The sequence below is a fragment of the Canis aureus genome, chromosome 10 (genome assembly GCF_053574225.1).
Source record: "Canis aureus isolate CA01 chromosome 10, VMU_Caureus_v.1.0, whole genome shotgun sequence".
Classification (NCBI taxonomy): domain Eukaryota; kingdom Metazoa; phylum Chordata; class Mammalia; order Carnivora; family Canidae; genus Canis; species Canis aureus.
This window is the reverse complement of record NC_135620.1, coordinates 58,906,067-58,920,735: the sequence shown is the minus strand read 5'-3', so window position 1 is coordinate 58,920,735 and position 14,669 is coordinate 58,906,067. Positions and strand designations below refer to the sequence as shown.

Genomic DNA, 14,669 nt, shown 5'->3' with positions numbered 1-14,669 from the left:
CAGGCTTTCTCTCTCTTTCAAATAAATACATCAATAAAAATCTTAAAAAAAAAAAAAAAGCCTACATATGTATATAAGCAAGCATGTATAAAACATTTAGTGACCCTAACATTTAAGGTCATTGTTGAGGTAAAGACAGACATAACCTGAAATAATGTCATTGCTCTACCTCTTATGAGACTCCTTGCCTTACCGAACTACTGTGTTGGCAGATGTCACAAACAAAGAGAGAAAATAACTCAAAGATTTACACTTGTTTAGAACATCGATAGGGGATCAAAAGTTGTGGAAGAATCAGAATGGAGCAGCCTTGTCACTTTACCACTGCAAACAACCCAAACACTATTAACAGTGATGATAGAATCAATCATTGCACACCATGCATATCTACAAATCATTCTGTTTAGTCTTCACAAAGAAAACAGTATTATTCTTCATTGCATTTAGTGATTTTCCATTTCGAGACACTTCTGAAACTATGTAAGACTCGTTCATTTCACTATAAGTCCAACCTGACAGTAGCAGTAATAAGGTCCTATTTATTGTCTACTATGTGTCAGATGTAATGCTAGATTTTTTTTTCAGATATACTTGGCACACATCATTATATTAGTTGCAGGCATACAACATAATAATTTGATAATTTGTATATATTGTGAAATGATCACCACGGTAAGCCTAGGTAACATTTGTTACCACAGAGTTATGATTTTGTTTCTTGTGATGAGAATTTTTAGATCTACTCTCTTAGAAACTTTCAAATAAACGATACAGGATTATTAATGATAGTCATGCTTGATGTTTTACAGTCATCCCATTGAACTCTCACATAAGCAGAGTATTATAGTCTATAGTTTTCAGACAAGGAATTGAGCCTCAAAAAGATTAAGTGGCTTACCCAAAGTAATACTCCTAATACGTGACAAAGCCAGAACTTAAAACTTGGGTTTATCTGACTCTAAAACTCACATTCTTCCTATGATACCACATTGTATAGTATTAAAATGAATATACTAAATTCTATTATCAAATATAGCTGGCATTCATCCAAATTATTAGAGTTAAGAGAAAAAGCTACATATCTACAAATGATAACCATGGTATATAAAGATTTTACTATGTAAGTTTATGCTTTTATGACCCAGGACTGAGCCCTAAATCATCTGAATTGAGGATGTAATATTATGTTAAAACATTAATCTGTTGTATTAGGTTAAACACTAAAAATTGCTACTAAAATGATGTCTCATTCAGGGAAAGCCTCTTCAGTCCTCCTCCAGAACAATGGGCAGCATAGAAAGCATTCGATTTAATTAGTTGTGTATGTAGAAAGAGATGCTCATCTGTTTCCATGGAGTCGAACACATCACTGACATACTTCTCCATGGAAACAGAGAAGGGAAAACAGAAAATGCTAAAGTGAATGAATTCAGTGAGCAGTTGGTGAGCAAAGATTCAGGAAAAAAAATAATTCATCTGTAGTACTATGTTACTAGTTTAGGAAAAAGAAATAGCATATATTTAGAGAGCATCAAAATGCACTACATGAAAGAATATATAAGATATGCTGAAATTTAAGATGACAACAGTTATTATTTTGGTCAGGATATATAAATATTGAGAAATGCCAAGAGCACAGGTATGACTGTCTTTGCACAGACAACATAATAGCAGAATTCTGAAAAGATGAGCAGTATTACAGCTCAAAGTCGGTAATGAGACAAGATGATAAAACACAGAGGGAACACATTTATAAAATAAATTTATTGGCTCTATATTGGTTTCACATAATTTTGTTCTGCTTTGTTTTTAAGGATTTTGTTCTTTGGGGATTTAAAATTATAGGAATATCTCGTTTTATTACATAACATATTAGTTAATTTATATGATTGAGCCTATGTAACTTTTTAATTTATAACACCCCTGCACATTTTATTTCCTTTGAAGGTTATTTTTCATTAAAATAATAAAGAGTTCATTTTATAAGATATTTTTTTCTTGAGGTGTTCTGACTTTTAAAAAAATTTCCAATGGAATTTAATGCTAACCTGCCTCTCAAGTCAATTTAATTTAATTCAATTCAACTTGATTCACAATTAATCCTCAAGATGATTGTAGGCTTCTTGGGCTTCTTGGGAGGACAGGCACTTAAAAGAATGATTAAAGCATCTATTGACTCCCTCAACAAATTTATCTCATGTCCCTACTATGTGCTGGGTACTGTACTGGATTTTGCAGATTTGGTGATGAATTAAACAGATTCCGTCTATATTCAGAGGCTACTAGCTTATAGGAGAGATAGAGAGATGGTAAAATAGTCATACATATAAATAAACAAGTTCAATGAAGAAACATTGCACAGTTCCAAGAGAGAACACAACAAACATTTCACTAAGGCTGGATGATGAGGGCAGGCCTCTTGGAAGAAGTGACCTAGAAGCTGAGGTCTGAAGGATGACAACAGTATTTTGGGCAAAAGCCGTGAGACTAAAAAGGGCATGGTGGTTTTGAGAAAATGAAAGAAAGCAAGTTTTTCTAGGAAGAGAGTGGATAAGGTGAAGTTGGAGATGGAAAGAGGTACAGGTGCACTTGTAAATTTTATTCCAGGTATAATGGGAAGCAATTAAAGAAGTTTGAGCAGGAAAATGACAAAACCCTATACAAAACTTCCAGTTCAGGTAAACATGGAACACAATAAAAAAAGTTCAAAAAAGGCAAAACTAGACTATAGCATTTAAGCTCTATACCTATGTGGTAAAACTACAATGCAATTATGACTATAAAAGAAAAGATAGAAAATGACTCCAATGGGAATGAAGAATACATTAAGGGAATTCTGGGGGAATAACGTTCTGTCTCTTGTCCTAGTGGTGGCTACATAGATATTTGCTTTATATTTATTTGTTAAACTTACATATAAGTTGTATGTACTTCTCCATACATATACTTCAAAACAAGCTTTTTTTTAAAGATTAATTTATTTATTTTAGAGACAGCAAGGGCATGCAGGAGTGTGGTCTTGGTGGGTGGGTGGGTGGGGAGAGGCAAAGGGAGAGGGAGAGAGAATCTTAAGCAGACTCCCAGCTGAGCATGGAGCCTGTCCAGGGGCTTGATCTCATGAGCCTGAGATCAGGAACTGAGCCGAAATTAAGAGTTGGACGCTTAATGGACTAGCCACCAAGATGCCCCTGGTTTTGTTTTCTTTTAATAAAAGAGGGGATTGAGGTAAGAAAGTGGGGGTGTAGATAGCACAAGAAGTTTGCTTTTGGTGACAGAAAGTGATAATTGCCCCAATATCCATTCTCTGATTTTTCTAAGAATTGAGCTGGGTGTGATGCCATCAAAGGAAAGACACTTTAGCCTCCTTTGTCCAAGGTGTGGCTCTATGTCAAGTGCAGTCCACCTCCTAAATGACAAGTGGCTTTTCTGAACTCTCCCTGCTCCTGCTGGCTGGGATATGGCTACCACAGAAGTATCTGCTTTTGTCCTACAGATGGAAGCAACGTGTTGACAACAGCAGAGCCAAGTCCTAGCAGCATCCCTGGATGATTCTGTGAAGCAGAGATTTCTACCCACCATAGGCTGCTCACTTATATTTGTACTATGATGAGAATAAAATCTACTTCTACCTTTCTTAAGTCACTGCTAGAGCAGTTCAGCCTGTAACTGATACAGTTAGGATGGAAGTTAAGAGATATGACAATATGTAGAGGGGGATGAAGAAACAGGGAAGGGATTTTTAAAGAGTGGAGACAATAGGGGCACTTGAAGGGCTCAGTCAATGAAGCAACTGCCTTCAGTTCTGGTCATGATTCTGGAGTCCCAGGATGGAGTCCTGCATCAGGCTCCCTGCTCTGTGTGGAGTCTGCTTCTCCCTCTGCCCCTCCCCCTTCTCATGCTCTCTCTCTCTCTCTCTCTCTCTCTCTCTGTCTCTCTCATATAAATAAATAAAATCTTTAAAAAAGAAATGGAGACAATAGAGCATGTTTAAATGCTGATGGAAAGCAATAGAAGAAACGGTTGAAGGGGTAATCATCAGAAGTTTTTTTCTTTAGAAAAATGAGGGCAGGGTCCCTGAGAAATAGGAAAGGATGGAACACAGAGCATGTGTGGAAGACTTGTGACAGAAGGGGATATTTGCTCTGTTTTGGCAGAAAGAAAGAGAGAAGGTGGGTGCAGATGTAGGTTGATCTGCAGATATCATGCTGAAAGGTGAGGGAGATCCAACTTAAAATCTTAATTTTCTGTAGGGAACATGAAGCATTAGCTGAGAATGGAGGGAGTGAGGGAGGATTGGTGGTTAGAAGTTTCAGGAGCGTGAGAAGGTATGAAACACTCTTTATGGAGAAATATGGTGTAATGAATGGAAAGGGTTGAGTGCCTACTTGAAGTAGGTAACCACATTAGGGTGCTACCAATATTTGTGACCAGTTAAATTGCTCAAGAGTTGGCAGGGGTACATGGATTAGGTCCATCCACAGTTGGGATTGCAACAGCCAGGTGCAACAGAAGGTGAGGAGAAAAGATAATTTTTCTTTTTTAAAGATTTTTTAAAAAATTTATTTATTCATGAGATACACACAGAGAGAGACAGAGAGAGGCAGAGACACAGGCAGAGGGAGAAGCAGGCTCCATGCAGGGAACCTGATACGGGACTTGATCCTGGATCTCCAGGATCATGCTCTGGGCTGAATTTTAACAGAAGACCATGGAATGATGGTTGAATGGTGGAGAAAGTAAAGACGGAAGGAGACCGATAGTTGAAACTGCAGGAGATAATGGATTGCAAGTCTCCATGACTTGAAAAACTATTTTTCTCATTAGTAGGTGAACTGGAAGTAAGAGAGTTTTAATTGAATGGTGTAATGTTTGAATGAGTGACTCAGAGATTACTGGAGGATATCCCATTCCAGGGAATAACTCTGAATGCAGGTAGCTGATTTGAAGCTGAGGTGTCAGGAAATAATGTCTCTAACAGAGAAGAGAAACCTTCACAGAGTAGGTAGTAAAAGAGTTTCGTCTTTAAAGATTAAGTAGGAGTGTAGCAGAGATGAGAATAAGGAGGTAGAAAACCTCCCCAGGAGAGGAGACATATAGAGAAAAGTAAGACAAAATTCATAACATTTTGGGGAATGAAAAGTCTAGTAGAGGTTAGGGTACATGGATAGAAGTTTTCAGAGAAACCAGAAATGTAGGAAAAAATGAATTCTGAAGGAACCAGTATGGAGATTCAATTACTGTGGACTTTATTTCAAAGCCTCAAGTTGTCAATCATGTCACTAGACACTAGTGTGTAAAAAGATTAAAAACAATATACATTTTTATTGCTTTTCTTTAAATAAATAAAGACTAATGACTTCTAAAGAGGTAGACATGTGGTTTTTACAATACTTGAAAAATTCTTACCCATTTTTGTCCTTGACTACTCTCCTACTCACTGTGTTCTCTCCTTCTAGAACTTTTATATTGGGCCTCTCTCTCTCTATATATATATATAATAGGGAGAAGGTTGGATCAATTCAAATCAATTGACTCAGTGATAGGGAGAACACTGAATCTATTTTAAATCATTACAACTTAAGTTATTTGTAAGCCTTAGTACTTTGGGTATATACTAAATATAAAAGATCATTTATCCACTATCTCATTCTAAATCTCTGTTACTAGAAAGATGAATAAATTCTCTTAGCACATTTAGAGTACATATCCAGATTCATTGTCGAACACACAGACATTTCTCAAGTATTTTTCACCTAATCTTAATCCATATTCTTAAATTTCAGGATTTTTTTATTTGTTTGTTTTAACTAAATTTCAGGATTTAATTACTTTCTTGTTAAGGTTCTGGAATGAAATATAAATAATGATACATCGCCATTAAAATGTGTGAGTACATTGCAATTAAAACTACAACTAACATACTCCCTCAGGACAGAATTATTTTTAAAGTTTCTGTATTTATGGGGACCACTTACCTATGATGAGCCTGTGAAGAGCACCTTTATCTCCATTAATAGCAGCAGCATGAACTTGGGATGCTAATGAGGAGCCAGAAAAGAACAAGTTCTCTGATCTGTTCATAGTCTTCTCAACAACTAGAGCACCCTGAAACAATGTTTAAACTATGAGTATATGCAGAAAACATTTCTAAAAGCTGTCTCATCAGTTCTAAGTGGGTATATTATAAATATGGCTGAATAGAAATATTTGATGAGGGGGGAGCCTGGGTGGTTCAGTCAGTTAAGTGTCTGCCTTGGCTTAGGTCATGATCCCAGAGTCCCGGGATTGAGCCCACATTGGGGCCTCCTTGCTCAGCAGGGAGTCTGTTTCTCCCTCTCCCTCTGCCCTTTCCCTCCCCTCTGCACATGCTCTCTCAAATAAATAAATAAATAAAATCTTAAAAAAAAAGAATTATTTATTTGACTAGGATTCAAAAAGTCTGTTGTCTTGGTCCTACCTAGAATTTCCATAATATGGCAAATTAGATGACCCTTTGTACAAGTTGCTCATCTGTAAAATGAGAGGGTTGGATGCTTCTAAGACTCTTCTCAGGGGTTATCTAAGGGAAAAAAAGGAGGCTCAGTATTTAACCTTAAGCATAGGCCTCAAAAACCATAGTGACTTCTGATTTGATTCCACATAGTACTAAACATCAGAACTGTACTGGGAATCAAGATGATAAGCCACAAAATGGGCATGATGTGAACTTAATTATGAGGTCAAAATCAAGTAGATTTAAGTGCTAAATTAAAAGGTACTTGGTTCTATACATAAATAAAACTTAGTTCTTTCTCTCATGTTGCTGAATGGAAGAATTTTTATTTGTTCTTTCCTTATGCTCACCGAGGAAATATACCTAGCTTGAGATCTTGACCTTTGGATATTACTACATCATTAGGATCATTAAGAAAATTTTGTTCTGACTGGTAGTCGGATATGGTTTCATAGAACCTTCTAGAAATGCATCAGCTGCATGGAAAAATGGTGAGTTCTCCAGCATAACACTGTTGAAGCAGAGGCTGGATTATGTCAGAAAGGCAGCATGAAGAATATAAACACCAAATGGGAAGGAAAAAATGGTGGTTGCATCAATGATTTTAAACTTCCTTCCTAAAAGTAAGATGCTATATCAAAGTTTCTGAGTTGAATGCCTGCAAGGACCAGGAAGGTAAAAAGTGTAAGAAACAAATGGAGTCCTGGAGAGCATGGCACTCTGGGGCACACATGCATATCTAAAGGAAGCAGCTGCTAATCAGCCAGTTAACAGCTGCCAAAAGGTCAGACAAGCCCTCTTTGGATTTCACCAAAAAGTGTCACTCCAATCTCTGACTCCCGAGGATCTGGGAGCTTTGGAGGAGGAATTTATCACTACTGATGAGCTAGTACTTGCGTTGTCACTGACGAGGATTATTGGTTCAAATTTTGCCTTAAACTGAAAGTGTTTTCTTAATTTTGGTAAAGGTCAGTGCTTCATGTCTTTATTTTGCTGACAATTTGAGTTAACATGCTGGCAGAAAATATGGGCTTTGTGAGACACTCCTGTCATGTCAGAAAAACCACTGTCACAGGCAGGATTATGTTAAAGTGACTTGAAAGAAGCTACAAAATGGGTGGAGGTAGATACAGAGGAAAGAAGGAATTGCATGTGGGCCCTAGGCCTGATTCTGTTAATAATAAGCAGTGTGCCCTTAGGCTACCTCAGCTCTCGGATTTTCAGTAAAATATGAACGATGACAAAGGTAGACTATGTTGATTCATTCAATAAGTCGAGTGCTGTGTGCTAGACACTGTTCCAAATTCTAATACATGTCATTTCTAAGTGGCCAAAGTTTTAGGCATATCAGAATCACACACACACACACTCACACACACACACCTCTTCATACCCTTTGAAAAATACACTAAAATTTGATCTCAGTTATATACATTTCACCTCACAATTGTTAGCACTTAGCACAGTAACAGGTACCTATATAGCCGGTATCAGTAAATGTTTGTCCAATGAAAAGTCACAGGGGAGTGCTAAGTCCAGAAGGTGAGCAGGATCAAAGTTTAATTTCTTGGACTAAAGACGTCATACTCATGAGCGTCTGCTCTTTAATTCCCCATTTCTGTCTAGGAGAGGAGAGAGAGAGAAAGAGAGACCTAAGTCTTGGCTCTGCCACCACCTAATTTTGTCACCCTGGGAAAAGTATTCTCTAGGGTCCTTTTTTAGCACAAAATACACACACACACACACACTATGGCGCTGTTTTTTGTAAATGATTTTTATAGATGAAGAGCAAAACCACTTCATCAGTTATAAAGTGTCATAAAATGTACAGGTATCATTAATTATAAAACCAGCCAGTGTAATAGATGCTCTGATAATTATAACTGTACAAAACTAGTGGTGCTGCAGTCAGTCATATGCAAAGGGAAGAGTCATTCTGATTAGGACTAAAGGGCTGGTTTTTTTTTTTTTTTTTTTTTAAGTTCTCAGAGATGGTGACATTTGAGATGGCATTCCAGATAGAGAAGGGGCTAAGGCCATTCCACCGCAGCAGGAAAGCTAGAGTACAGGCAAAAAAAGTAGGGAGAACCTCAAGAAAGCAGAATCCAAAAAAAAAAAAAAAAAAAAAAAAAAAAAAAGGAAAAAAAGAAAAAAGAAAGCAGAATGCCTCCCAGGTACTTAGTACGGATTGTGTGGCTAGTATCTGGGACACGTGGACCTGGCTCGGTGTTGGCAGATGAAGCTGGGGAGCTAACTAGGGCCAGATTAGGATCCTCCGTTGCTGGGCTAATGAATTTCGTTAACCATCCGGTCCGAGTGATCCATGCATTAGTAGCAATCACAGCCGCCACTGAGCTTTTCAGTTTAGAACGTGCTTTCTCATTTTCTCCCGTATCTGCTCCCTGCACGAGCCCACAGAGACAATTAGGGATAAGTCCTCGACTCATTCAACGGAGGCCCCGAGAGCTGGCTCCGGCTTTATAGTGCAGTAATTAGTGCAGAAAGAAGAGGCAGCAGGCGAGGAGGCCAGTGATGAAGGACCGGGAGGCCACACAGCCCAGGCCAGGAGGGCCCGGGAGTCTGAGGCGGGGGCCAAGGCAATGCAGAGCGATCGGAGCTTCCCCAGCCACAGGCCCCTTCCTACTCACCCTCGCCTCCTCCAGGACTCACGTCCCGGGGGCGGCTCCAGGAGGTACGACCCCCAGCGGGCCGCCCCTCCCGCCAGGACCGTACACTACATCCGGCCGGGAGAGACCCCAGCGAGCTGAAACTAGGAGAACCCCTCCGAAGGCCGCCCGAGGCGCTCGACCGCGCTGCCCTCTGGGAATTGTAGTTCCCAATCCTCTAAACGCAGAGGTTCGCCGCCCTCCGCCCTTTGTTTCCCACAGGACCCCGCGCGCGGAGGACTCGGTGGAGCGGGGCCGAGAGCCTGATGGGAAAGAAGTTCTAGATGCCCGATGACGTGCTCGGGGAGAGCGGTGCGCGACTACGTTTCCCAATATGCTCCGAGGTGGGCAGGACCCGGAAGTGAGGGTGTGCGAGGCCTCTCTGGAAGTTGTCCCGGGTGTTCGCTGCTGGAGCTCCGGGTCCAGAGGACGAGGTGCCGCTGCCGGGAGGGCCGTCCGCCGCCGCCGCCGCCGGCTCCCGGAGCCCAGCCCTTTCCTAAACCCAGCCCAACCCTGCCCAGTCCCAGCCGCGAAGCCCGGCGTTACCATGAATCCTGCCGTCTTCCTATCCTTACCCGACCTCAGATGCTCCCTGCTGCTCCTGGTGAGTGAGTGAAGGAATGACAGACCCTTCGACGGACGCCGGGACGGCCTCGCGCCCTCGCCGAGCGGGAGCACAGCTGCCCCCACCCTTGCCCTCCTCTCTGGTGTCCGGTGGCGGGGAGTGCATCCTCCCGCGCTGCCTCCGCTCTCCGCATCGGTCCGTACGCCTCCCCGGCCCAGGGCGCCCGCGGCCTGAGAAGCCGCGGTTGGAGGTTGGGACCTGTAGGCTGGAGAACTGGCCGTGGGGGAAGGATACGCGGGAGGGTCACGGGCGAGGAGCTCTCCCTTCCCCCAGACCGACTAACGGAGGTGGTCTCCGGCTCCAGGGCTCCGGCGGTAGCTGGGATCGGAAGGGGCGGGGGAGAGAGCCTACTCCTCCCTCCCAGCCCCTCCTTTTGGGAAGGCCGACAGGTGCTGGGGTCGTGTGAATCTCGCCCTGGAGCCCTGAAGCGGTGCCCGGGGTTGGCGGAGCCCTCTGTTGTGGCCTGATGCGATTGGCTGGGAACCCGGAACTGGAGGCAGGTTTGGAGTCCACCCGGGGAATACAGGTTTGGAGGGTGGAGACGGATTTTCCTGAAAACCTCACCTCACGGCCTGCCTCCGACTTTTGTCACACATCCCTCCCCCGCCCCCCTCCTCGAAATTTAAGCAGAACTCTTTTTTTTTTTTTTTTTTTTTTTTCAGTGCTCCTAGTTTGAGAATGACCAGGGCTCCTGCATACATTTGCACTCATTCCTAAGCCCCCTCACCTGCTTGGCTCCATCCCCTCGTATAAAGGCCTGTTTCCCCAGGCCCCTCTTTCCCCCAAGTACATCTCCAACATGCGATCTAAGTAATTCAGGCTGCAGGTCAAACTGACAAAAGTGAAGGAAGGACTCCCGTGTGGCAAAGTGACGTACTTTTAGTTGAGGTGTTCCGATAATGCAATATCTGAAAATAACTTTAGTTGTAGTAGATTTTGAAAAGCCGGATTTAAGATGAACATTAAAGTCAAAAATCACTCTTTTTTTTTTTTTTTTGAACAATTTAAAAACCGTAATTAAGTGACTCACAGAAAGTTGCATAGCTACCTGGTTACCGGCAGAAGTGGGACTTGAAGCCCGTCTCTTGGCTTGCAGTGCTTATTATTCCACCACAGCATGTAAAATCTTTAATATTTTATATTTGAAATTGACTTAATTTCTTTCTCCCTACTCCCTCCCCACCCTGCTTTTTTTTTTTTTTTTTTTTCTCTTCTGTCCTCCTCTCCCTGTTTTTTTTTCTTTCTGATTTGCAAGTCCTATGAAAAAGCCATCTACAATATTTGGATCTTTTCAGAGAAAAAGCACTGTGAAAAACTAAAGGGGATATCAAAGTAGTTTTGAGAACTGAGAGTTGAATATAAACATGTGATATTAAATGATGAAGTGTCGTATTGCCATTTCTTATCCAGCAGTGAGTGACTTCTGTATAGAGGAAAATATTCTGTATAGAGCTCTTTTTGGTAGTTTCATTAATATGCTGTGCTTCTCTTTTCCTTCTAGAAGTACTAGGATAAAAGTCATTGTTATTAAAGACTACTCTCATTTTAAGGATAATAGATAGTAATCTTTTATCCATGAAATGATAAAATGGTCTGAGTTATGAGTTGTCTGCTAGAAATTACTTTTAGGTTACAAAAAACAAAAACAGAGAACCAACCAAAAAAAAAAAACCAAAGGACAAAAATCTTAAGACATTAGAAAAGTTGAAATACTGAATAGGAAAACTACATCAGGTGCACTTCCCTGAAATGGTATGTTTGGTTGTAGAACTAAGCTTAAGAAGGAAAAAGTATTTATTTCAAAATAACTCATACTTTTTATAGAAAACCTACAGATCCTTTTAAGTACAAATTTTTTCCCCTAATAATTCTAAAGTCTAGTGAACATTTTGTATATTTAAATAAAAGTAGAGGAATAGAAACTTTGAAGACATTTTAGAGAATACTTAGAAAGTTAATGGGCTGGAAAATAAAGCCCAAGAAAAGATTTAATAAACCAGAAGTACAAGTCAAGCTAGATTCAGTTTGAACACAGTGTTTGCCAAAGCAGTTTTAATTATCATAGACTAGTTAGCAAATATTTATAAAACATCTGTTTAATCAGTATTTGAGGTATTGATCTAACTGGTAATTCTGTTCCTAGTGATGGAACGTGTTTAGTCAGCATCCCACCTGTCTAAAAATATTTCCTTTATCTTCCCCAGTGTAGTTTCTTTCTCCTCCCTCCAACTTCCCTTCTCAGACTTCAGGTTACTCCCTCCCATGTCCAGTCATTGAATATCCCAGTTTCCATTTAGCTGAGTTCATCATTTTCTCTCAAATGGCCTGCCCTAAAAAGCCGTATATTCTCTTACTACAATATTTTTTTCAGGCAATCTCTACCTCAGCCCTAAAGAACTTAATCTGTTCAGAGTTAATGGTATTCATAAAAGAGTGGAAACATATTGTCCTTAAACTTCATTGAAAAATATTTTTCTTTTCCCTGATCTCAAAAACACTTTGGAAAGTATCACTGTATGCCTAAAAAGCCTTTCTGGGATGGGTAACTAAACACACAAACTCAATGTGATCACTTTTCCTGGGTTTTCGTATATATTTTCGTATTTTATTTATATATTGCATATATAGTTAAATGTCTACGTGTATATTTAAAGTCAAGGTCTTAGAGAATAAGTTTGTTTATTGCAGTGAAACACCCCCATTGCCTTTAAATTTTTTTTAATTTAAACTCCACTGAATTTGCAGTATGTCTTGGACAAAATAAGGTAGTCTGGATGCACTGATTTTGGATAAATCAGAAGAGAAATTTGAGTCACCTGGAAAATGCAATGAGGCTTTAATGCTCCTCATATCTTTTCTGTATCTCACTATGTATTTCATTTCTTTTATGGTTTGTGTTGATTCATTTGATGTATATTTACAACTTTAGTTCTTAACTTTGTGTAATCTATGCCCCCCTAACTGTTCATCATATTTTGTGGATGATTTGAATGCTGGAGATAGCAGTGATTCTCTGCTACAGCACCATGTATGCGATACCTGCCTGGACTGGGAAATTGCTTCCTGTTGTGTGTGCATTTTTGTTTTTGTTTTTGTTTTGGAGAATTTGTGGGGTGGGGAGTATAGCAGAAGAGGGGCAGAGCAAGAGAGAACCTTAAGCAGGCTCCACACTCCTTATTTTATTTCTTTCTTTTTTTTTCTTTTTGAGTGTGAGTGAGCATGGGCAGGGGGAGGGGCAAAGGGAGAGGCAGAAAGAATCTCAGGTAGACTCCCTGCTAAGCACTGAGCCTGACTAGGGGCTCTATCCCAGGACCGTGAGATCATGACCGGAGCCAAAAACCAAGAGTGGGACGCTTAACCAACTGAGCCACCCAGGCCCCCTCCTTTTCTTTTTTTTGTAATTTATTGTTGAGGAAACTAGATCCTCTGTCATTCAGAATTTCTCATATTTGGATATTGCTGATGGTATCCTTGTGTGTGGTTTTATGTTGCTATTTTCCTTGTGTTTTCTGTAAATTTGTCATTAAATTTATGCGGTCTCAACCACCAACTCAGTGTATAGTTTCATTTAGCTTTCATTTTTTAGTTTTCAAAAACTTACCTTCTAGTGTGTAATTATGTAAAATTTACCTCTTCCAAAACCAAATCTATAAAGCCAACTATTTTGACAAATCTAGCCTCTATTCTCGTCTGTATGTTCTTAATCTCTCCTAATATAAGAATCTTAAAAAAATTTTGTTTCCGAGAAGAGGTGGTCTGCTTGTGTGTATGTATATATGCTTCTCCCTCTCCTTTGATAAACTGTAGCATGTATTTTGTTTTTTTTCTTTTTCAAAGTGTATGTGTTAAATCACTAAGTTGTACACCTGAAACTAAATATTACACTGTATGTTAACTAATAGGAATTATAATAAAAACTTTAAAAGTGTGTCCTAGGGATCAGGGTAGAAATACCTGTTATTTCTTCTTAAACTGCTTATTGCTCCACTTGGTAGATGTACCAAATCCACTCATTTGCGTTCTTCTGCTATAGCAAAAGTTCTGCAAAGATTAGCTGGTGCATACATATTTTTGCCAGTGTGTCTCTGAGATAAACTCCTGTAATTGAAGTTTGCTAAGGCAAAGGATAAATGTATATGTAACTTTGTAGCTGTTGCTAGATTCTGCGAAATTCCTCTCCATAGGAGTTTTGCCATTTTGTGATCTTACCAACAGTGTAAGAGAATTTCCCTATATCCTGATAACAGAGTGTGATGTGGACCGATGGGTGTTTGTCAATCTGATAGGTGAGAAATGGTATCTCAGTGTATTTTGATATGATTCTTAATTTTTTTTTTTATGATTCTCTTTTAATATGAGTGTGGTTGAGCTTTTTTATGGGTAAAGGCATTTACATTCGAGTTCTTAACTCATTATTTCCTTAGTTGATTCTATGATGTAGCTAGATTGAGAGGCACTGGAATGTACTACCCTAATATTTCTGGTGGGTTAAAACTTGTAAAAATCTTGGAGGAGATGTCAGATTGCTGCAGTTATTAAAAACCTTTTCTTGGGCCAGGTGGCTCAGTTGGTTAAGCTGCCAACTCTTGATTTTGGTTCAGGTCATGATGTCAGGGTTGTGGAATCAATTTCTGCTTGGCCCCGCTTCTGACCCCTCTCAGTGGGGAGTCTGCTGGAGACCCCCCCCAGACACACCCCCCTCACGTATTTCTCAAAGAAATATTTTTTTTAAAAAGTAGACTTTTTCTATATTGTAGACCATGATTTTTAATATCTTTATGCTAACTCAGTCTTTAGATGTGCTTTAAATGTCTTAACAAAAGATGAAGTAAATTAGATTACTGGTTATGTCCAATTTATTCACAGATAAAAAAATATGAAAGAT

At 39.8% G+C, this 14,669-nt stretch overlaps 2 protein-coding genes across 12 annotated transcripts in view; one reads left to right on the top strand and one right to left on the bottom strand.

Moving 5' to 3' along the window:
* The window catches only part of INVS (inversin), a 156,989-nt gene extending 147,596 nt beyond the window's left edge, over nucleotides 1-9,393 (bottom strand). For 2 of the 9 annotated variants that reach the window (XR_013388165.1, XR_013388166.1), the window contains exons 1-2: nucleotides 9,142-9,392; nucleotides 5,976-6,105 (exon numbers count right to left, since the gene is read on the bottom strand). Coding sequence is in view for 5 of the 9 variants with exons in the window: in XM_077912681.1 (XP_077768807.1) it covers nucleotides 5,976-6,081 (106 nt within the window). In the remaining 4 variants the exon portion in view is untranslated. Of the gene's footprint in view, nucleotides 1-5,975; nucleotides 6,106-6,457; nucleotides 6,581-7,973; nucleotides 8,116-9,141 lie in introns of those variants that run through there. The other 7 variants (XM_077912681.1, XM_077912682.1, XM_077912688.1 and 4 more) reach the window with 7 other exon arrangements.
* An 85-nt stretch (nucleotides 9,394-9,478) lies between these two features.
* The window catches only part of ERP44 (endoplasmic reticulum protein 44), a 92,974-nt gene continuing 87,783 nt past the window's right edge, over nucleotides 9,479-14,669 (top strand). The window contains exon 1 of one of the 3 annotated variants that reach the window (XM_077912694.1): nucleotides 9,479-9,763. In XM_077912694.1, the coding sequence (XP_077768820.1) occupies nucleotides 9,494-9,763 (270 nt within the window). In that variant the 5' untranslated portion in view covers nucleotides 9,479-9,493. The other 2 variants (XM_077912695.1, XM_077912697.1) reach the window with 2 other exon arrangements.